This window comes from Leopardus geoffroyi, chromosome B2 (genome assembly GCF_018350155.1).
Source record: "Leopardus geoffroyi isolate Oge1 chromosome B2, O.geoffroyi_Oge1_pat1.0, whole genome shotgun sequence".
In the NCBI taxonomy this organism is placed as follows: domain Eukaryota; kingdom Metazoa; phylum Chordata; class Mammalia; order Carnivora; family Felidae; genus Leopardus; species Leopardus geoffroyi.
Window position 1 is genome coordinate 87,445,297 of NC_059332.1, and position 23,400 is coordinate 87,468,696.

At 38.8% G+C, this 23,400-nt stretch overlaps 1 protein-coding gene and 1 non-coding gene across 16 annotated transcripts in view; one reads left to right on the plus strand and one right to left on the minus strand.

The window, feature by feature from the left end:
- Positions 1-23,400, plus strand: part of KLHL32 (kelch like family member 32) — a 242,419-nt gene that overhangs the window by 149,461 nt on the left and 69,558 nt on the right. For 10 of the 15 annotated variants that reach the window (XM_045499092.1, XM_045499094.1, XM_045499095.1 and 7 more), the window contains one exon: positions 2,061-2,276. The exons of 1 other annotated variant lie outside the window; for it this stretch is intronic. In XM_045499092.1, the coding sequence (XP_045355048.1) occupies positions 2,061-2,276 (216 nt within the window). Of the gene's footprint in view, positions 1-2,060; positions 2,277-19,437; positions 21,139-23,400 lie in introns of those variants that run through there. 4 more of the 15 variants (XM_045499087.1, XM_045499091.1, XM_045499093.1 and 1 more) reach the window with 3 other exon arrangements.
- On the minus strand, positions 21,378-21,493 carry LOC123610107. The gene has a single exon (XR_006718111.1). It is a non-coding gene; the product is annotated as a U5 spliceosomal RNA (small nuclear RNA).

Below are 23,400 nucleotides of genomic sequence, written 5' to 3' on the forward strand. Positions count from 1 at the left end.
TACTAAAGTCCTTTATGGAAACAAGGGTTACACATTCTTTCCTTCCAGAGTAAAATTTACCAATCCTAAGAAGTAAGATTTGGGGAACAAGTTTAAACATTATTTGAAATGATTGGTGTGAGAGTCAAAATCTTCAATATCACTTTGATAAAATCTTCTGAATGGGAAGCCAGGGTATTTTGACTGAATGGCTGTGAGTGGACTCAGATATTTGAGTTGCTGTGGATTTTAGTGATCATCTATAGTAAACTTTATTTTAAAGAGAAGCATTTATTCCTTTTCAATTGTTTTGGCAAATAGAGCTATTAAGAGCCAGAATCTTATGCTGATTCCTGAAGTTAGTTAGCTTGACTCCCTGTTAGGATATAATTAAAGTGTCATCTCCCACCCAAAGAAATATAATCTAAAGTAGGGGGAAAAAAAGTCAAGTAGCTGTGGTGATGATGCAGCTGTTACTGAAAGAGCTGTTTCACAATTTCTTTATTAACATTTTATTATGTAGAACAGCACTGTGCTATAGAAATATAATGGGAACCACATCTGTCATTCTAAATAGTCTAGTAGCTGCATTTAAAGGAGGCTAAAACAGATGAAATTAATTAATTAATTACTAACAGATGAAATAATTTAATAAAAAGAAACCTATGAAATTAATGAAATTAACATTTAACCTACTTTATCTAAAACAACATCATTTTAACATATAATCAATTTAAAATTATTAATGAGATATTTTACGTTCTGTTTTTCTTATTCCTGGCATTTGGTATATCTTTAACACTTGTTGCACCTTCAAATCAGACTAGCCATGTTTTAAGTGCTTAGTAGCCACTTGGGGCTAGTGGCTACCATGTTGGGCAGCACAAATTTAGAACATATTCCTTTCAGCTTTCAGATATGATAGAAATAGAATGTAGATATTTTAGAAAGAGTTCTTAATATTCTTAGATAACTAGAAAAGGGGAAAATATGTTGAAAGTTACTTAAGTAGATTAGTGGAGTGAAATAGCTATCTGATGGTATTTTACATTCCTTAAGCTATTGGAAAATATTGCTCCCATATTAAAAATTTAAAGTTAATAATGGGGGGGAGGGAAACAGAATGTTCATTCTACTTGAAATAGGTAAGGTTTCTATCGACAAGCCCGTGTACCCACTGTGATTCTTGCAGAGTTAAAGAAAGTTTGCACAGGAGTCCTGTCTCTCTGGGGGCACTATTTTAGGGCCCTGGATACAAGCTTGAGAACCAGTAGAGACAGGGAAAATCCTTCCAGAATGAGCATGGCTACAGAAGCTCTTTGAAAAAGAAGGAAAGATTGTCACTGGCTGTCTGAATTTTTGAGGCTAACAAAAAATGAAGAACACTTATAAGTTGTTCATCTTAGGTAGGTTTAATAGAATTATTCAGGACAAGAATATTTTCTGTGAGATTCCTTCATTTCCTGAGACCTTACATGTAAAAATATGTGTTTTAATTTCATTAAGTCAAGATGGGTTGTTTTGTTTTATTTCTTTTTTAAGATGGGTAGTTTTAAGGATGTACTGAATTTGAGGTTTGGGGGAGAGTAGAGTCAAGTCTGTCTTAATATAGTTTGTGTCATCTAATCACAACTACCATTTTACCTGCACTCACAGTTTTTTTAGTAGAACAAACTTATTGCCTAAAAGCTATAAACTATGGTAAGGGTAGAAAAATCACTGTTCTTCATTGGTAAAATGGTTTTAAAAAGTTGCAAAGTTAACATTTCAGTCAGTGAAACCAGGAACTCCTTTCAACCCCTTTATTAAGGTATCTTTAAGTATATGGGTTTTAAAAGAGGGACAAAGTCAGGAGAAAGGGTGAATTCTAGAACAGCAGTTCTCTGCCAGAGTCTTATAATTAAGGGAATTTTTTTTGTTTTTTACATTATCAGTGGAGTCCCATTTCCCCCACGCCTGTCATGCAAACCTTAGTGAGTCAGTCTGAATTTCTTGCCTGCTCTTTCTTGGATTAATTTCTAAGAGCTCTTTTTTTCCCCCCATTTTTATTTTATTTTATTTTTATTTTTTTTGGCACCCAGGAATTAAATAGCTTTAATTACTTGGATCTGTACAGACTTGCTGACCTCTTTAACCTCACTTTGCTGGAGAAGGCAGTGATCGATTTCTTAGTGAAACATCTCTCTGAGCTCCTGAAGAGTCGCCCAGAAGACGTTCTAACGCTTCCTTATTGTCTGCTCCAGGAGGTTCTGAAGAGTGACCGCCTGACCTCCCTGAGTGAAGAGCAGATCTGGCAGGTAAGGGCACTCTGCATGGGCCTTCTTTTGGCAAGGAGAAGGCATGGGATGGCTCAAAGTTGAGCAGTTGAGGAATAATGATAACTGTTTTGTCTGGTTTGGTTCTCCTCAGAGCCAAAGTCTTAGCAGTCATGGTAGGCAAATGATTGGAAAACACCAACCCTTGAGGCTACAAGGCCTCAGCCTCTGCTCATCTTAACTCAGGAAATCATAGGTATGGTTCCTCAGACCCTTGCTGGGGGTTCCCAAAACCCTAAGGGGGAGTCACATCAGAAAGAGTCAAGAATTTTTTTCTCTTGATAAAAATAGTTTCTCAAACTGAGTGTGAGAAAATGGATTGTCAAGTGCTATTTATACGCATTTAAGACCAATGAAATCAGAATAGATGCTGGGCTTTCCTGTAAACAATTCAGAAGCATTTCTCTGTTGCAGCAGAGAGCAGCTGGGACCTTAAATGAAATGAAGCTCTTGCACTGCAGTGGAAAAACCTCCCTCCTTAGTTCATTCTGCATTCATTGCTATTTTCCTAAGCCCTGCCTTTCCACCTGATGTAGCATTCTTTTCGAATATCCTATGTCTAGAGGATGGGAGGAGGTTTTGTATTTTCAAACTGATTATTCAATTTAAATCCTTTTCTACTCATCCCCACTGACTTTACTTGAGAATTCACATGGTGTCTTTGGGAAACAGAGCCCATCTTATCCCCTTTGTTTAACATTGTCTACCTCACTCTCTGAACACTGGCTAGCTATGTAGCTACTTATGGGGCAGCATACCTTCAAGATTTCATGATGACTTGAAAGCAATTTACATACAGAATACGAGGGAAAATATGAAGTCTTCTGTTAGCTGACAGCATAGTAAATTCCTGGTATCTTAGCAAATGACATTCAGGGAGAACTCTAACTCTCGCCAAAACAGAGTCAGAGGTATCTGTTAATTATCCAGCATCTGACTCAACTGACTAATAATTTTGCTGATGTATTTCTCCCTTATTTCTTTCTTTGTATTACATTAATCAGCAACTTCTTTTCTACTCTTGCCCCACCAGTGAGGATAATAAGAGCTGTGGTGTACTGAGGGCCTCCCAGGACCCAGACTCTTTATAAACTCAATGACTTATCATCACAACAGGCTTGAAGGACAGTTGTTATCACCCCATCTTCCAGATGAGCAAAAAAGGGATTCAGTGCCTTGCTCAGGGTTGCAGAAAGGAGCCAGCCTACAAACCCAAGTCTGCAGACACCTGCCTTCATCCTTCCAGTATTCTATGCTGTCTTGACAAAGAAAATATGAGGAAAACACATAAGCCATTTTTTTTTCTCCTTCTTAGGTATTTCTGATAATGTTTGTTCAGGTAGAGGTCAAAAGTTGGTGAGGATGAGTTTTTGGTATGAATTTTAATACCTGTGGTTCTCTGCCCACAAACACAAATCATCAAAATTTTCTGGTCAATTCAAAGTGGGGGGTTGCCAAATTTTTCTTCACTTCCCAAAGGGAAAAAGAAAGACTTGGAATGAATTCTGCATTTAATTATTTCTAACTGAATTGAGATCTGAGCCAATCATCCTTGTGGCTTCTTTCTCTTTCTGTGGCATGGTCAAAGGGAATGCCAGAGTGGTAATGTGCAGATGTCTGAGTATCCGAAAAAATTCCATACTGTCCACTTAAGAGTTATCATAATTGCCTCTCTAAAGTTTACTAATATTATCACATAGAATTTTAAAAACTGCTTTGTGCTGCAGGCAATATCTTTTCTACCTGGTCCTCAAGAAAGAATTAAAAGTCTCACATAAATATGATCAGTTTAGGTGTTCGGCAGGCAATAAGAAACTGTTTTTGCTTTATCTTAGTAAATAAGTAATTCCCTCATACTCAACTCAATAGAGAAAAATTAAATCAGACCAGCTATATTGCCTCAAGTATAGTTAAGTTCATCATTTTTGCTGAGGTTATACTAGTAATGCAATATACCATGGAAGAATCTAATATTCAGCCCAGGGTGAAGATTGGGTATGCCAGAGGATTAGTGTCAGGGTGCTTTATAGAAGTGAATCTTGATGGACAGGCTGGAGACAGATCTACAGAATCTCATTAAATTGCTGAATTGTTCATTACGGAACGTTCTCACTGTAATAAAGTGCTCATTGACTTTGACAAATCCCCATCCCATGTCTTAAAGAAGAACAGTGAAGCAACGGGTGTGGGGGAGGAGGAAGGAAATTGACACAAAGTAGGACAGGTAATAGAAAAGGGGATGGAGGGGTAGTGCTCTTTGATTAATATGTGCAACTAGTAACTTCTGTGAGAGCCCAGTAAACACACACACACACACGCACACACACACACACACGCACACACACACACACACACACACATGTTTACACATGTGGTTCTTCCACTATCAACCAATAATGTAATCTGGGACATTCCCCTTTTTGGCGAAAGGTCTGATTTTCATTATTCACCAGACTTCACGCCGTCTGTCTCTGAAGACGTCATAAGAACCTTCAAATTATCCTCACTGAACAAACTCTTTTTTTACTTTCTCCTGGTGTCCTTATCTACTTCCTTTCCTGATAAAATGTGCTGCAGGCTGTAATAACCATTCTGTGGATCCGGAAACCTGTAAAATTATGCCTTCTATCTGCCCTTTTTTTTTTTTTTCAATCTGACCTTTTTAAACTTTAAGTCTCTTTTCTCACAGAGGGCTTCTTCATCCCCCATAGACATTTTTTTCCTCCCTTCCATGGCTGAAAACTACTTGCCCTGTTACGTAACTTCTCTTTATATTCATAGGTTAACATAGAGACTTGAACCATATGCACACGCAAAGAAGTCCCCTCAGAAAAATGCTTTAAAAAAATTTTCAGTTGAATTCAGCTTAACAATTTGGTCTTATGTTTCAAGGCCAGTGATTTCTAGGTTCCAGATGAAAGACACCAAGTTGGTTATGGGGCTCAAAGAAACAGGAGACTAAAAATGAGCAAATCAGCTGAGAGGAAGCGTGGGGCGTGAGGTCATGCGCATTTGTGACCTGGCAAATCTCCACCAATTTTGTTTGGCTTTTGGGTTTTAGCTCTAACACAGGACTTTGTTTCAGTAGGGTCTTGTTAAATTTTTCCTGTTATATTCAACATTCAGTTTCAGACTGCTGAGCCCGGGGTCCTGCTATAAAACTCTAGTGAAATAATGAAAAAATTCCATACCACTCCCATGTATTGGGTCTGTTTTCATTTTCATAGGAAGTTCTGGCTAATCCATTTTCTTCTGAGGAAAATGCCTTCTCTGCCTTTTCTACCCCAGGTTATCTTTTACCAGAATGAGGGCTTAGAGATTACTTTCCATGGGAGTACAGTTTACAGAAAAAAGCCTGAATATGCTATAAATTCTTACATTTGCTAGCACATGGAAAAGCTATGGTCCTCTGTCTATCAGTATTTATTGAGCACCTATGAAGTGCCTAAAAGCATGGAGTGTTAGGCAGAGCACAGGTTTGCTAACTCGGTTTTCCTCCCCCACGCCTCACCCTAAATGGAAGGGATCTTTATGATTTTAAACCATTATTTCAGCTCTCTGGATTATTATTTCATCTCTGAAGTAGCAGAAACAGGAAGTATATTTTAAAATGATAAAGATAGTTTGTGAAAATAAAAATGAATATTTCTTGAGCACCTATTACATGCTAGGTGCAGTGTTAGAAGTAGGTCCTGGCATGGGGTGTCTGGGTAGCTCAGTCGGTTAAGTATCTGACTCTTGATTTTGGCTCAGGTCATGATCCCACGGTTCGTGAGATCAAGCCTCAAATCAGGCTTTGCATTGACAGCATGGAGCCTGCTTGGGATTTTCTCTCTTCCATTCTCTCTGCTCCTCCCCTGCTCGTTCTCTCTCCCTCTCTCTCTCTTTCTCAATATATATATACACATACATATACATACATATATGTATGTATATATAAATATAAATAAATGTATATATAAATGTAAATATAAATATATACATACATATATGTATGTATATATGTATATATATATATACATACATATATGTGTGTGTGTATACATATATGTAGATCCTGGGGTAAAAAGCTTTCTAGAAATATTCAATTATTGGGTTAGAGAGATTTAGTTTAGTTTCATCTCTAAATGTGGAGAACTTTGATTTTCCTTCAGTTATTAATTTATTAACTGATTCCTACTTTTATGAAGAAGACTCACTATTTTATAAGGACAGGACATATATAAATGCTCTATTCTTTATTAACCTTGGGTAGCGGGCACCTCCTTTTTGTATTTTGACGAAACAACTCAGTGGTTACATTACTGACATCAAACAGGATTAGAACTTACAAGGACAGTCTCCTTTATCCTGGTCACGTTCCACTTTAGTATGGCAAGAGGGACTGAGTCACCTGGTTTGGGGTTAGGGGTAATCATGTTTACATTTGTCTTTGTGTCTCCCCAGAGGCTGAGGCTATGCCTGTTGTGTTTGCCTTAAACACTGGTCTTTTGCTCTCTATAGATAATAAATAAAAACAATAGTGTACAGTTTTCATGTTAAAATGTATTGAATGGATAAGAACGCATCCTACTACTATTCCTACATGAGGCTGGATTTATTCTAGGAAAATTGGTATACAAAATGAGCTTGGCCTTTTAAAACTGCATTTTTTTGTTGTACTTTTGTTGGAAATTTGCTTCCATAAGTCATACTGTTAATAACACATTTACTTTATGTCTCTAGGGACATGAGTCACGTGTTTAGACTAGTCAACAACCTCAGATGCAGTGTTTTGTGGTGGTTTTTTTTTTTTTTTTTTTGGCAAGCCCCTCCTGGGCTTTTCTCTACACCACAAAACCAGCCACTTACAGTTTGATTTAAAAGGAGTCCCAGAAGGTGAGCCCAAACAAAAAGCAACTGTCCCTTTATGATTAGAAAATAGAAGACACTAGTGATGTACACAGCTTTCATCTTTTACCTCTTATAAAATAAATTGACCCAAATGTACTTCTGGCCAGGGAGAAGCAAGGACTTCAAACATTACTATATGTTAAACAATACTATCATAATGCTTCATATTTGAATGTCATATCACAGCTCAAGAATGCTTCTGCACGTATCATTGCTTTGCCGTCCTGGGGTACAAATGGAAAAACCTGAGGTAACAAGGCTAGAAGTCAAATTCATGTCTTCTAATTCTTGGACTCTTCCTACCTTGGTCCACAGCTTCTAAATTCATAGTAGGGGTGTCTGACATGAAAAGATGCTCAACATCGCTCCTCATCAGGGAAATACAAATCAAAACCACACTGAGATACCACCTCACGCCAGTCAGAGTGGCTAAAATGAACGAATCAGGAGACTATAGATGCTGGCGAGGATGTGGAGAAATGGGAACCCTCTTGCACTGTTGGTGGGAATGCAAACTGGTGCAGCTGCTCTGGAAAACAGTGTGGAGGTTCCTCAGAAAATTAAAAATAGATCTACCCTATGACCCAGCAATAGCACTGCTAGGAATTTACCCAATGGATACAGGAGTGCTGATGCATAGGGGCACTTGTACCCCAATGTTCATAGCAGCACTTTCAACAACAGCCAAATTATGGAAAGAGCCTAAATGTCCATCAACTGATGAATGGATAAAGAAATTGTGGCTTATATACACAATGGAATACTACATGGCAATGAGAAAGAATGAAATATGGCCTTTTGTAGCCACGTGGATGGAACTGGAGAGTGTTGTGCTAAGTGACATAACTCAGAGAGAGAAAGACAGATACCATATGGTTTCACTCTTATGTGGATCCTGAGAAACTTAACAGAAACCCATGGTGGGGGGGCGGAGAGGAAGGAAAGAAAAAAGGTTAGAGAGGGAGGGAGCCAAAACATAAGAGACTCTTAAAAACTGAGAACAAACAGGGTTGATGGGGGGTGGGAGGGAGGGGAGGTGGGTGGTGGGCATTGAGGAGGGCACCTTTTGGGATGAGCACTGGGTGTTGTATGGAAACCAATTTGATGATAGATTTAATATTTAAAAAAATTTTTTTTAAATAAAAAAATAAGTAGGGACGCCTGGGTAGCTCAGTCAATTAAACGTCCGACTTCAGCTCAGGTCATGATCTCACGGTTCGTGAGTTTGAGCCCCGCGTCGGGCTCTGTGCTGACGGCTCAGAGCCTGGAGCCTGCTTCAGATTCTGTGCCTCCCTCTCTGCCCCTCCTCTGCTCACACTCTGTCTCTGTCTCAAAAATAAATAAACACTAAAAGAAATTAAAAAAAATTCATAAATAGAAGCTCAAATATATTTGGGAGTGAATGACACAGAGGTGCACCAAATTCATCCTGTGATTTTAAAGAAATTTGGAAGGGCTTGAGGATTCCTGTTTTTTGTTGTGCTGCCCACAGACTGCAAGGATAATGGCCAAGCCTACCTGCCTCCTTGTCTGTGTCATGTTGTCAATTCTGACTCTGTGCTCTGTGGCATGCACTTCATTCTTTCCTTCATTTATTTCAAATAGTTATTGAGTGCTTACCCTGCCTGACCATGCGCTACTGAGTACTACTTTTGCCTGCTACATCGTGGGTTCTGGGCAGTGGTGGTGGAAGAGACCAACGTGGCCCTGCTTTCATGGACCTTAGAGTCTGATGGGGAGCTTTCCACCTGCTACTCTTTGCCTGCTACCATGCCTGATTCCCTTCCAGTGGGGAATGACCTGTGCCCACTAGTTTGATGATTTCTTTGCTAATTTGGGGCATGTTGACATGTTCTGGGTACATTGAAAAATGAAATGATTTTGTTTGGACATTTCAACACAACGTAGTGTCCCTTTGCCTTTTCTTCAGTGCTTTATTCATTGTTAACTAGTGTTCATTGTACATACCTGCTAAACAGCTTTGCAAACCTTTGTCAGTCCATGTGGTATAGTCCAAGCCTCAAAGAAATCAGACTGTGGGTGGTAATTTAATCAGAAAATTCTGTGAATAAGATTATCATTTTTAATGCTTGGACCTTGGCTACTAGAAATGGAATAAGATGCTGTGGCCTGAAAACTTTTATCCCCAAACAAAACTGCAGTATTTCATTATATTTACACCCTTCCTCAATTCAGTTTCTTACATGCATGTCATTACTATTTTTTTTTTCCAGATAGGTAGTTTCTGGGCATTTTCATGGTATCTCGTTTTATTTTTTCACTTCCCATTCCTTAACCTCACTAAATGTGTACTGTTTCTCGATTTGCTTCCCAAAACATCTGGCATTCCTTCCCAGTCACATATAGTGTTTTCCACAAATATAATGAGGATGTCTCTACTTCCCTCTCATAGGTGTTAGTGAGGAGAATAAACTGTGGCTCCTTCGCATCCCAAATAGTGCTGTGCCCGGTGGACGTTTTATCCTCTGAGGGCCCCCAGCTGAACACTGAGCAACGCTGCTATTTCAGGGCTTGGTGCTCGAAGCTGCCAGAGTGTGTATTTAGTCATTCATCCTGATGTATGTGCCGCTAATTCCTCTGTGAGGATGCATCCCAGAGGAGCTTGACTGGTGGCCTTGCTCTTGTTTGTCTGGGCCGTGTGCCTTTGCAAGATGCACGACACATTCATTTCAGAGGGACTTTGCTTCAGCTAATCCTTGGCACTAGAGTCGTGCGTTGTCGAGTAGCTGTGAGGGGCAGTGATTATCAGAAATTACAGGAGACCTAACTTGTATTCGTGTGTCGCTGTTCCCATGAGTTAATCGTTTTTTTCCTCTTTTTTTTTTTTTTAAATGAGCACAACAGAACAACAAGGTGATTTATGAGATATGACATATTTATGTTCCCTGCGTCTAATTTTCACTGTGATTCATGTTGTTTCCAGACGGATACTTTGTTGTTGCTGCTGTGAGAAGGAAAAAGATGGCTGGAGAATATTGCTTATGCATTGGTGGCCTGCAGTAATGTTGCTGCTACCTGGGTTATCAGGGATTTAAAAATAAAACCCAACTATAAACTATATATGAGGTAGAAACCCTGAGGCTAGGCCCAGAAGTTCATCAACAATAATAGCAACAATAATAACTCTTTACAATCCTGGAGAGCTTTACATTTTAAAATGGCTTTTATGTACATAATCTCATTTGAGTCTCTCATCAGTCTGTTAAGGTTGACAAGGCAAATATGACCCAAATTTTAACAAGGGAGGAAACAGAAGCTCACAGAAGGTAAGTGATTGACTCGCTTCATGGTATAGGTTCAACATAGGTTCGACTCATTGTATTCTTTCAAAATATACCAAATCTGTAACAAAACAGAAACTCAAAGTACATGATATGTCTTCTCCTAAGCCAAAGAGATTATATTAGTCTATAATGATCAATCCAGCAGTATACATTTCCTAAGAAATTACCAATTTTCATTTTCACCTGTTGTATGGCTTTGTGGGAAGTTGCAAAAATGACTCCCATAGAGGCGGGGCAGGAAAGTGTTGCTGAGGGTCTTTCTTTATCAGAGCCTGGAAAATTGGGGCTCTAGATGGTTTGTTTGATGAAAAGTGAATAGAGCATTCTGACAGAGGTAGGGAACCACCTTGCAGTCCTGCATGCCTTCAAGCACAGGTGATGCCATTTAAAGCATAAAGAGAAGGCCCATAAGGGAGGATCAGTTTGAAACCCAGTCAAGGAAGGCACCTGGGTGGCTCAGTCAGTTGAAAATCTGACTCTTGATTTGGGCTCAGGTCATGATCTCAGAGTTGTGAGATTGAGCCCTGCATCAGGTTCTGTACTGAGCGTGGAGCCTGCTTGGGATTCTCTCTCTCCATCTCTCTCTGCCCCTCCCCCGGTCATGCTCTCTCTGTCTCTCTCAAAATGAATAAATAAGCTTAAAATAAACTCCAATCCAGGGAATTAAATCACTTTGAAAGAGAACCTGGAGCACCACTGTATTTGCTGCAGCTACATAGACTGTGTGGTGGGAAATCTGCAGGCTGTTAGAGATTGGATAGAATGAACAAAGTGATGAATCATTATATCTTTATTTTATACACAACATATTGAAGATTTAGAAATTTATGTAGCAGAAATTGATAGTGATGGTCTAAATATGGGGTTTGAGAGAAAAGAAGAAAAAAATAATTTATTGGAATTGATAAATGCTACTCTCTTTCCAGAAGACATGAGTCTGTGGCTCATATCCTGCATCCCAGACTATTTCTATGAGAATCCTTATTGGGCCAGTTGAGTGTCCAATGGAGTGGCCATGGAGGCGATAGAGATTTCCTGTTCTGGGCATTCTAGGGGACAGGATCTAAAGTTAGCCATGGAGTGGCTCAGAGGATCAGAATTATTTACATTCAAAAGAGATACAGAAGCTTTGACGTTCATTGTTAAATACTGACATCATTACCCACTGTTTCTCCTGCTCCTGCCTCCAGAACTTTTGCTTCAAGTAAAAATAAAGAACACCTCAACATGTCACATCTGGAGGAGAACGGTGGCCATTCTAGAATATCATAATTGTCGGCAGCATTCACAGATAAAGTTAGTTCTTAGACTTCTTTTGTGCCCACAATAATAGACTAATGCATTCTCTGGATTGAGGTTCTAATCCTTTGACCACTTCTTCATTAACTGGGGTGGCAAGCCCCAAGTTATTAGGGGAATGCAGGCCGGCTTCGATGTCCTGGTAGATAAAACATAACCAGAAGAAAAATCCTCTTAGGAAAAAAGAAATCCTTGATAAATTCTAGAGATAGATATAAAAAAAATTCTTGACATTGCTTCCCTCTGTCTATAGGGAGTATTACAAGTCCATGTAGGTAAGTGACACAGATATTACTGGTGCTTCAAGAACAGAAGCCAAAAAGAGCCCTGTAAGGGCTGGAGGTTGAGTGAATGTATCTTCTTTGTGTGTGTTCTTGTTGATGAGAAATGCCCACATGCCTCCTCTGACCACACAAGGAAATCAGGTAATTGAAGGAGTGATGGATGATGCTCTGAAGTTTAAACGTTTTAGAAGGACCTATCTTATTAACACTTTAAAACAAGTGAGCATAATATCATTAATTTTGATTAATTCATTTGCTCTTAATATAGCTTTTAATTTGTAATTCTATGTGAATTACAATGTAATTTGGCATTAATTATACTAAATTGACTATAAGTCAGCCAATCACAATGGGAAATTACTCACAGCTGAAAGTAAAACTAAAACTCTCCATCCAGAAAGGATGGCACCTCGTTAAGAGGCAAATACACTGTAGGCACCTCTCTCTCTGGCTGTAAGAATGACATGGGACCTGCCGAGGACTGTGAGCGATTTCTTAAGTCTGCCCACTTCTGGGAGTATATACTCTTTTGAGTGAAGCCCAATATAAAGGGTAAATAATACACAAAGGAGTTGATTTATCAGGTTTGTCACGTCCCCTGAAGAATCTTTCTGCCTTTCTCATTTCATGCAAGATTTAGGCCCTGGAGAGGGACTGTGTGGGTGCATTAGAATGATCAATTCCACACTTCTTGGGTTGTGGGGGTTAGAACAGGCACTCACCCAGGTTGGGGCTTGCTTTTAGTTTCCATGTTTTGTGAACAAGCTAGGAAATCCTGTTTTGAATCCACGCGAGTTCAGTGTCCCAAAGTCACTCTTCGTTGGCCAGTCCAAGACTGCCTTCTAAGCAGAGGAAGTCATGCCTTAAAAAGCCAGTACCACTCTGGGAGAAGAACTAATCCCTCAGGAGATGACGGAGTGTTTGTCCTTGGTAAAGCTTGCTGCAGGTGCCTGTGCACAGGAAGTAAAGTGACCGCTGCAGAGTATGAGCACTTAAGAAAGTGGTAGGAGAGCAAGGATGGATTTGGAAAATACTTGTGATTAAACCCTTTGCCAGATATCTTACTTTGAGAATTGTCTCCTAAATAACAACAAAACAAACTCTAAGGGGCATCTGGGTGGCTCAGTTAGTTAAATATCCCAACTCTTGATCTCAGCTCAGGTCTTGATCTCAGGGTTGAGTTCAAGCTCCATGTTGGGCTCCATGCTAGGTGTGGAGCTCATTTAAAAAAAAAAAAGAAACAAACTTTGAGGTGCTGCAGAAAGTCCTATGACAGCAATATCCTGCTTGGAATGTATTTCATATAAGTAGGACCATGGGAATTTTGTACATTATGGGTACATTTGTGGTGACCCATAAAAGATGCCTAGATATGAGCAAACACATTTTGCTAAATATTGCATAGAAAATTTCAGGCTATGTTTAATAACTCTTCTTTTTACTTTGTTAAATAACTATGTCATCATTCCAACTCACAGTCTAACAAATGAAGTGGCCTAAGTTTTATGTAAAGATTTTGAGTTGAGGGGCACCTGGATGGCTCAGCTGATTAAATGTCTGACTTCAGCTCAGGTCATGATCTTGCAGTTTTGTTTGTGAGTTCGAACCTCATGTCGGGCTCTGTGCTGACAGCTCAGAGCCTGCTTCAGATTCTGTGTCTCCCTCTGTATCTGCCCCTCCCCAACTCACGCTCTGTCTCTGAAATATGAATAAATCTAAAAAAAAGTTTTTTAAACATTTGAGTTGAAAGGTTAAAAACTACCCTGAATCTTGATCCAGAAGCCACTCTGTCCCCTGTCTCTTATACACATGAAGGTGGGGTTCATGCCACGCACACACTTGCAGGCAGACACACACTTGGAAATTAGACGCATGTTAGTCTTTGTAGCTGGAAGACCTTCCTTTGTGTTGCAGTACTATCTTGAATCATAATCCTCTCATAATTGGCTGGTTGGTCTCAAGATTCAAGAAGGAAATAGAAGTTAGATGCTTACTTTTGCCATTCCAAGTGTGCATTCCATTCATCACTAAATTTTTCAAGGATGTTAATGTCTGTCGTTTGTTAACAATAACTGCTATATAAATGCAGTTTTATATTGTTTCAGTTTTCCCCAAATCCCTGTTGTGCCAGGTTTTAGCCTAGCCTGTCACAGAATTTCTTATTCCTTTTTCCCCCAAATAGTCTTTTTGATATCAGCATGGGGTTGGTGTGTTCCAGTCCCTTACCTACTCTTGTGGTTCCCAGTGTATCTTCATGTTCTTGACCCAAAACAACCCCTCCTTGATCCATATCCTCTGATGGATTAGTTCTTTTGAGCCCTTAATATGGTGTTCTTCAAGGAAGGACAGTAAGGGTTTTGGACAGAAGGAACTAGTACCCAAGAGCAGTGGGTGGAGAGAAAACATTTACAGGGTATTTCTGCCCTCGGTTTTATCTTCTCATCATTTAGAATGCCAGTGGAATAAATGGGTCTGTTAATCAAACAGCGCTGAGAGGTTAGGTCATTGGAAGCTTTTTAGTCATTTTGTGCTTTTCAAGAGTGAATTTGTTAGAATTATGCTGAATACCCACTTAAAGCCTCAGCTGATAACCTTACCTGTGTTTTATAACTCTGCACTGTCAGAACTCATAATAAGTCAAACATTCTTTCAGTGGTGCTCATAAGGGAGGAAAAAAAAACCCCACAAATTTAAGAGTAATTTCAGATTGTAAATGAAAAGGAGAGGCACGACTGTTCATTTGCACCAATCATGCCTTCCTTTCATCTGCTCTGATTAGGCCTGGTGCGGTTTCATCAGACCCCTCCATCACCGAGCTGTCACTCCAGCCGTCTGTTGATTGAAAACAATCAAGGCTCTGATGGCACAATTATTCTGACCCTTTAACTAGAGGCTGCTGTGATAATGAAAGGTTGATTATGATAGTTTGTGCCTCTTTCAGTTTGCCAAGAAGGTTAATTTGGGCATCAGACGGATGTTTAATGGGCGCTTGCTGGCTACACTGAGGTAAATGAGAACGTGCAGTCCTGGATATTGCACGGATATAGTTTGGCTGTCAATCATTGTCATTTGGAGTTTGTGCCTCACACTCTGGAAATCACATTTTATTTTTTCCTTGGGATTTAATTTATTCTGTGCCCTGAGGAAGTTCTTTCACTCGGTGACCTTCACAGCAGCTTTCTCTGCCTTTTTTTTTTCTTTTTTCAAATGGAGCTCAAAGGCAAAACACATCTAGAAGAGCATTTTTCTTTCATTCTCACTTAAAAATGGGAACTTTAAAAATCCATCCTTATCACTGCCTTCCAATAGAGCAAATGTTTCCATTCCGATTGTGCGGTGGGGAAGTATGAACGACAGGGATACTTCAGCCAGTTTGCTAATGCAGCAGGCAGCTCACAGGGTATTTCCACGCCGTTTCCTACACTAACCAGCAAACTCGCAAACATCGTCAATTCAGAAGGGGCACGTGCATGGAAGTGAAGGTTCCATTCTCCTGACATTTCCCTCCCTCGCGTGTCTCACCACAATTTGTTGAATTCCTGTTTCCAAGTGCAGCATCTTACTCCCTTTCCCTCCTTCTTGGGGAGGTGGAAGCAGAGAGACAGAAATTTGTCTGTAGTAGTAAGAAGGTTATTAGAAGTTGCAGATACCAATTTGTATCAATTCAGCACCTTATCTTGCTATTTCAAGCATAGCGTAAAAAAAAAAAAAGAGTCAGACACCTAATAATGCTGGTGTTTACAGTATGTGGCTCACTACAATCCTCTTTGATGCATACCTTTTAAAAAGAAGACTAAAAGGAAAGAAAGAGTAAAGAAAAATTATTTCTTTATTTCTGTCTCCCGGCTGTGCATAGTGGTCTCCTGGACTAGACACCTGAGAGTGAGCCTCATTGTTCTGCTTCTTTTATGTTGTCTTCAGTTTCATTTCCCCCAGTGAATGTTCAGCAGTGTATTTCTACCTAGCCTTGGACATTTTTCTCACATGTCAAGTCAACTGGAAAACAATTAAGTCTATAGTGTTAAGGTGACAGCATCATAATGATTATAATTTTACTTCAAGTATTCTGTTTTCACATTATTTATTTCGTTTTTTTTTTAAAGTAAGCTATTCATTTTTGAATATAAAGAGAGCCATTACGTGATAATTCAATCTCACCTGAAGAGGCTCCAAAAATAAATTAAGTCATTGAATTCGGTTATTGTCTTAATGCAGCCCTTATTTAAGCAATAGTGCTATTTAAAATGTTTATTTAAAAAGAATAGGATTGAGGGTATACACACACACACACACACACACACACACACACACAGATACATATGGTCTCACCAGATACTTCGCCACACTAGACCACAAGTGATTAGTTCTGTTTAGCTCTATGGACAGCATGGATAAAATAGCCCTCAGGGCTGCTTAGGAAAATTATCAATGAGTTATGCCTTGTTTTGTTTATGTAATGGGGAGGGAAATTTCAAATCAATGAGTTTTTGTTATTAATTTATGGCATCTGTGATAACGAGTGATTTTATTTTATAGATTCACTGTGTTCACAAACTCATGGGACTTAAGCAAAGACTGTTTCTTCTTAAAGGAAGTATAGCTCATTATTTCAAGTTGTTTTGGTTTAAGCCTGACTGGGTTCCTATATTCCTTGATCTGTTGTACCCTTTATACCTAATCGTGGAAAACCAATGTCCCAAACAGACTGCTTTTCCTGTGTCTTCCTATACCCTCCAGCACATGCCCACTGCTGTGCTCTCACATTGGCTCTGTTCACCAACACTGTATCCCCCCAGCCGTGATGTCCCCTTATAAGGTCTTGCAGAGTGCCTCCTGGCCTGGGCAGCATGTCTTCTGCTTCCCGGGCTGGGCATTGGATGCATTTTCTCTTTCCTCTTCAATTCTTCCAACTTCGCCTTCAGAGTTCCCATTGCTCTTCACACATCTGGTTCCTTGACCTAATAAGGATGTGTCAGAACTGTGATTTCTCCAGGTTGCCGTCTCTCCATTCCCACTGCTTCTCGTTCAGCAAACGCTTACAGGTTTCCTTCAGGGTGCCAGGCACTGGGGGTGAAACAGATCTTTCAGTGTAGCCTCTGGCACGGCTACTACTGAATACTCATTCCTTCATCCATTGCAGCCCACTCTTCTGCACAAGTCTTCTGAGATTGTCAAGGCCCTGGGTCTCCTGCATTGCGCTTATTTTTCCACATATCCACCTTCCCTACATGGCTGTTATGGATTGGTTCTCTAAGCTACTTCCCCCAGCCAAAGAATGTATGATAATTGTGCTGAAGAATGTATCTTCTTTGACAAAAATATTACTTGTGTATTATACTCAGAGTTGTTGCAAGGTGTGAATAGAGGATTCACTGTTCCCGGGTTATTTATACTATGATAAAATGAAGTTAGAGACTGCAGTGTGTAAGATTCTAGTATTTACTTTAAAGTTTACTTATTTATTTGGAGAGAGAGAGAGCGCGTGCACAAAGGGAGGGGGAGAAAGAGAGGGGGAGAGAGAGAATCCCAAGCAGGCTCTGCACCTTCAGCACAGAGCCCAACACGGGGCTCGAGCCCATGAACCGTAAGATTACGACCTGAGCCGAAATCAAGAGTTGGGCGCTTAACTGACTGAGCCACCCAGCCACCCCAAGATTCTATTGAAACATCAGTAGCCGAGCTGAAATTCGCGTAGTGGTGTTCAGTGGTGGGCATTGCCTTCATGTGTATTCTCTGCAACTCACTGAGAAGGTAGGCTCTGCCTCCCCAGCCCACCAGCTCCATTCCCTTGATAGTAGAGTCTGGCCCCCAACAATGTTTAGTCATACATTTCATTTAGGGGGCTCCCCCACTTCAATCAATGTGCTCCATAGCTCTAACATAGCGTTTAAAGTGACCATTGAGGATGATTTTCTTTTTATTTGGAGGCTGCCGACATTAGAACCTTAAGTGCAGCTTAGATACTCCCTGGACATCTAAATTCATCATAGTAATGTTTGTTTGAGGGATTTGACTATCTCTGTCTGTATCAGTGACCTGGGGCAGCTGCTTGAGCCTGTGAGGTCCTTTTGGTCATTAAAGGTTTAATTTCAGGCAGAGAGTATGTGTGCCAGTGAACCTGCTATTGGTTCATTATTATTGAATCAGTTCATAAAGAAATATTCCAAGGCTTGATGCTCTCAGGATGCTCCAGGGCATGTTTACAAATTAAACAGCTTTTTTTTTTAACCATAAAATTTATATAAGTGTGCCAGCAATATTGAAAACACCCATGAGGGAAATGGCGGCATTAAAAGATGGTTTTTGCATGTGTCTGAAAATCTGCTTACAATAGACAGAATTTGCAGAACTCTAAATTTGCAGGATTTTCCTTCCCCTAATTCCAGTATTCCATGAGTATATTTTATAGGGATAAGTTAAGACATTTGAGGTCAAGAGTAAGCCTTGAGTTTTATGGTATTAACAGAGCTTGGAAGTGAATGGCAAATAAGAATGTGTAGTTGTGGACTGATTAGAATCCTCTTTCTCACTAAGTAAGTTCCTGGCACATAATGGACACTCAAAAAGAAATTGAGGAATGGATGAATAAAAAATCTAAAAGAAAAGATTCATGGTTACATCATTTGCCTCAGCAACAAAACAAGAAGAAAAGTAATCAGCTCAGACAATCAATCATTATTTTAGTTGTCTCAAGCCAGAAAACTTAGCTTATGTATGTTTTTCCTTGCCACCCAGTGAACTGAGTTGAGATTTGAGGGGACTTATGGACATGAATTCAAGTATTTTTAATGCTCTCATTAAATCTCAAGCCAAGTGAAGAAAGTGGATATATGCTGAGTATTATGCAAAAACAACCAAGTTTATGTCTATATCTCTCTCGTCATTCATTCATTCACTCATTCATTCCTCTCTGACATGGGATTTAACAAAGCAACAGACCTTAAGTTACTGAGTTAGAATTACTGGGTCCATTTCTGTGAAAACAGGCTCATCGTAAGGACTAGTTTATAATCTGCAACAGATTATTTGTCATGCTTTTATTCTTACTTTACGACATGTGAAGTACTTAATACTGTGTTGCAACTTTCTTATGAATTTCTCAGAATTCAGCAATTTCTCAAAATTTATACCAATATTTCACAGTACTGTGTTTGATAAAAATAGTCTGAATGGGCTGCTTTTATCATGAATTCAAAAGAATAATTGAATTGAGGATTAGCTCCATCTCTCAGTGGCACCTTGCCATCATGTTAATTCTGTATATGGTCTAAATATTGTAGTTTGCCAAGCTCCGTCACAGGCTTTCCCTTTCAGTCCTCTGGAGACACCTGTGATGTAACTAATATCATCCTTGTTTTGCAGATGCTGAAGCTGAGCCTCAGGATGCCAGTGTTTTTCATAAATGCCCAAATAAGTTGCAGAAACAGATCTTTGACATCAAGTCCTGCCTCCTTCTTTACTGTGTCACATTCACCTCTATGGGTGCATACGAATTAGTGATAGAAAAAAGCATCAGATTTTCCTGGCCATTTCAGCGGTCTTTGCCCTGATAATCCATCTTCATTGCATACAGTAGCTGGGAAATACAAAATGCTGTGACCCATGTAGGGTCATTCTAGTCCTATTGCCAATGGGATGTAGCAGGGTTTTATTCTGTTGATCGAGTTGGCATTCTGTCATTTTCCAGTGTTGTTCTAACAATATGAGCTTAATATTTCAGTGGAAACATGCAGTCTCTTTGGTATTCAGAAGGATGTCATATATAAATATGTAGACACTAAGATTTTACTTATTTTATTATTATCAGTCCAGCTTCAAGTAATATTCTGATGCCATCAAGGATTAGATGAATGAGTATTACTTTTTGGCTCAGAGACCATTATTAGGTCATTGGAAGGCAAGTAGAAGAAGTTATTTCTAATTGTTCCTGTATTTTGCTAACATAGATGGAGATGAAGGGTGTGTTCCATTTTCCCTGCAGCATTATTGGTACAGATGATTGTGGTTGTCTTGGTTGTTCTGTGGGATATTTTTCCCATGTGAGAAGCTTATACATAAGTATGGGGATGGTATATTTCAAGACAGTCCTGAGGTAAAAATTTATGTGATTAGTTTGAAGAATGTTTGCCTTGATATATATAGTCTCCTTCTGAGAATTTAAATAAATAGTACCTTGAAGCAGTTGTCTTACAAATTTGAAATGTGTGTTCTTTGGCTGAGATTATTTTGTTTTTACAAGAGATGGTAACTGTTAAGTGAGATAATATGTTCTGAACAAAGTTGTTCCCAGGGAGAAAAAGACCATGATTTGACCTGATTGTCTGCATGTGCACATAAACATGCATATATTTCTGGTGAGTATAGAGTTATAGACAAAAAAACCACTTTGTTTTTCTGAAAAGAGATTTATAAAAACTATGTGTGCTGTGAAAATCTGGAACATGGTTACTAGACCTAGTGATTAATTTTGGTTGTCTCTACCACCTATAGGAAGTTTGGAGGATTCTAGTTTAAAATACTACTTTTGGTGGATGTGTAGGTGACATATATCCTAGAAGTAGAAGAGACTCTTATCTACTCATTTTACAGATGAGAAGCCAAATGACTGGTGCAATATCATCCATACTTGTACTGTTCTTTCTATTAAGTTTTCAAAGGTCAGCTCAAACTGGTGGCCAGTTCTCACAGGTGGAAAGGACACAACAGTATACTAACCTCATCTTTTTTCCTGTGTTTATTTTCTCTTCATTTTGATATGCAACCCTTATAAAATCCTTTTGAAATATCCTCTTGTGTTACAAGACTGAACCAAAGGACGACTCAGGTCACTTTTTGTTTTGCCCTCTTAAATACCTGGAACACCCCTTGGTCTCAAGGGATCTTGAGATCCCTTGAGCTTTTGATATTCTTTGGCATGTAATTAAATATATAAATATAATACTATATGTAAAGATGATTATCGTGCACAATTTTGTTTTCTCAATTTTTTATTTCAAAATAATTTCAAACTTAAAAGTGACAAGAGTAAGGATAGCACAAAGAATACCCATACAATTTGCCGATTTCTTAAACAAATTACCTCATGTGCTTTATCATATATTCTGTCTCTGTCTCTATCTCTCTGTCTCTCTTTATAAATATCTAGATCTCTATAGATACATATCAAGAGAGAAAATACAGGAGGGAAAGAGAGGGAGGGATGGGGGAGAGAAAGAGAGGGTTTTTTTCTGAGCCACTGGAGAGTAAGCTGTATACATTATATATATATATATATATATATATATATATATATATATATATATATATATATATATATATATTTAAAATCCTAAAAAAAAAAACTTGTAACTATTCCTCTTTATGTAAATCCTTAGTAAAAGGCAAAAGATTTATACGACTTGAAGAGAAACCAGACTATCACTAGGCATACGTTTTATCCTGAAGATGAAAATAAAAGCATTTGTTAGTCTTCAACTTCATAAAGTTTTAAATGAACAATGAAAGAATATGTGTTATTATCATATCTGCTAAGCTGAATATTCTTTTAAAAATATGTCAGGTCTTTTCTTCTGACAATATATGAACCTTGGGCCTCATCAGATTTGATTCTATTGAAATATATTTCTTAGAGGAAAAAAATCGCCTATGTGTCTTATATAAGTCTATAGTCAGCTATAATGGTTAATGTGCAACCTCCCTTGAAAAATCTGTTTTACAAGCAAAATGTTGACACAGTTTTAATTATAGCACTCGAGTGAGCACTGTTATAATTTTTAATATTCCTCCATGGTAACATTTTCATTGTTCTGGTAGAGGAAAATGCCCTGATCCTGTGTCCCTAGTTTCTGGTGATTTAGGATTTTACGACAATGTTGTCTTTTTGAACAGAAATTTTTCATTTGGTCTCAAAGAAGAGAATATGGCCACAAAATTTGGCACATTTATTTATTAACATGAACTTTACTCTCTATGGCAGTCATTACTCTGGTTTAAGATGTCACTATTCAGACTTCACATGACTCATGTTAATGTGGTGAGCTTCTATGTAGTTTAACATGGTTAAGCCTCAACACCTGCTCACTCATTCTAGGGGAATCGTCCACACCTATGATCTAAAGTAACATTAGGAAGGTATCTTGCTAAAGTTTTATGTTTATGTTACTAGGATTTAAGGCATTATAAAACAATGTATAAAATGATGTTCTTTAATGTAATGTATAACAGTCATGCACCATCCCTGTGAGGACATGGACTGGAAGATGGAAAGTTTGCTTGATACTCCGTTTAGAGAGGAAAAACTGTCCATTCATTGTCACTTAGTGTATTAAAAGATACTTCCATGGCTTGCCACCCCGGTTGGCCAAACGCTCTTTAACATGCCGGCTCTTTTTGGAGGTTTAGGAATGTCATTTGGTTGTTGATTTGCTCTTGTGCCCTTTCTTTGTCCCTTTTTGAATTTGCAGAAGTGTGGAATTGATGCTGCCTCTCGGGCACTGAGGGGAGACTGGTGCCCTGGCTTATCTCAGCAGGATGACAGGACTGGCAAGGATATAGACACTTGTGCCTTCACAGCGTGGGCTCCTGCAAGAGGAAGGGTTTGGTTTGCCCCTTCAGCAAAGCTGTCTACAACAAAGTTTTAAATAGGAGAATAATTACAGGTGCCCCTGGCCAGGGGGGCAGAATAAGGCTGTGGGCAAAAATATCAGTCCTTGCTTACTCAGCTCTGGCTGATAAGTTCTGTGATAAGAACATCCTTTTCAGTGAAAATTTGTGAATCAAGACAAAGAAATAGTGCTTTTGAACACAAATAAATAGTGCTTTTGAACAATGTGGCAAGGACTTTATCTTTCGTTAGTGTTGATTAAAAAGATTTGATCTCTCATCTGAAGAGAACTGCCTCTGTAAAGGGCATTTTTATATGCATTGCAAGACATAAAGGACTTGTATGGAAGATGTGTGTTCTTGGATTTGGGATGACTTTATAATTCATATATATTTCAGGAAATCTCTGAATGTAAGGTTTGTTATTGTTTTGACATTACTTTGGGTTCATTTTGTGTAGTATACATACAGACATACATACATATATAAGCAAGAGTTAGACTTCAAAACAGCTGCTGCTTTGAAAGGATTAGGAATTTTAGATTTCAAAACAGCAGCTTCTGGCTGTGTTTGAGTATGAACAATAAAGGAATTTGGATTCCTTTGGATTCCTGAGGATTTATAATATTAGGAATGTGATGTTTGCTCATTGATATGTTCCTGAAATGCATGAGTAAACTGTATGTTTTAATTGAATTAGAGTAAAATTTGTAGAATTTAAGA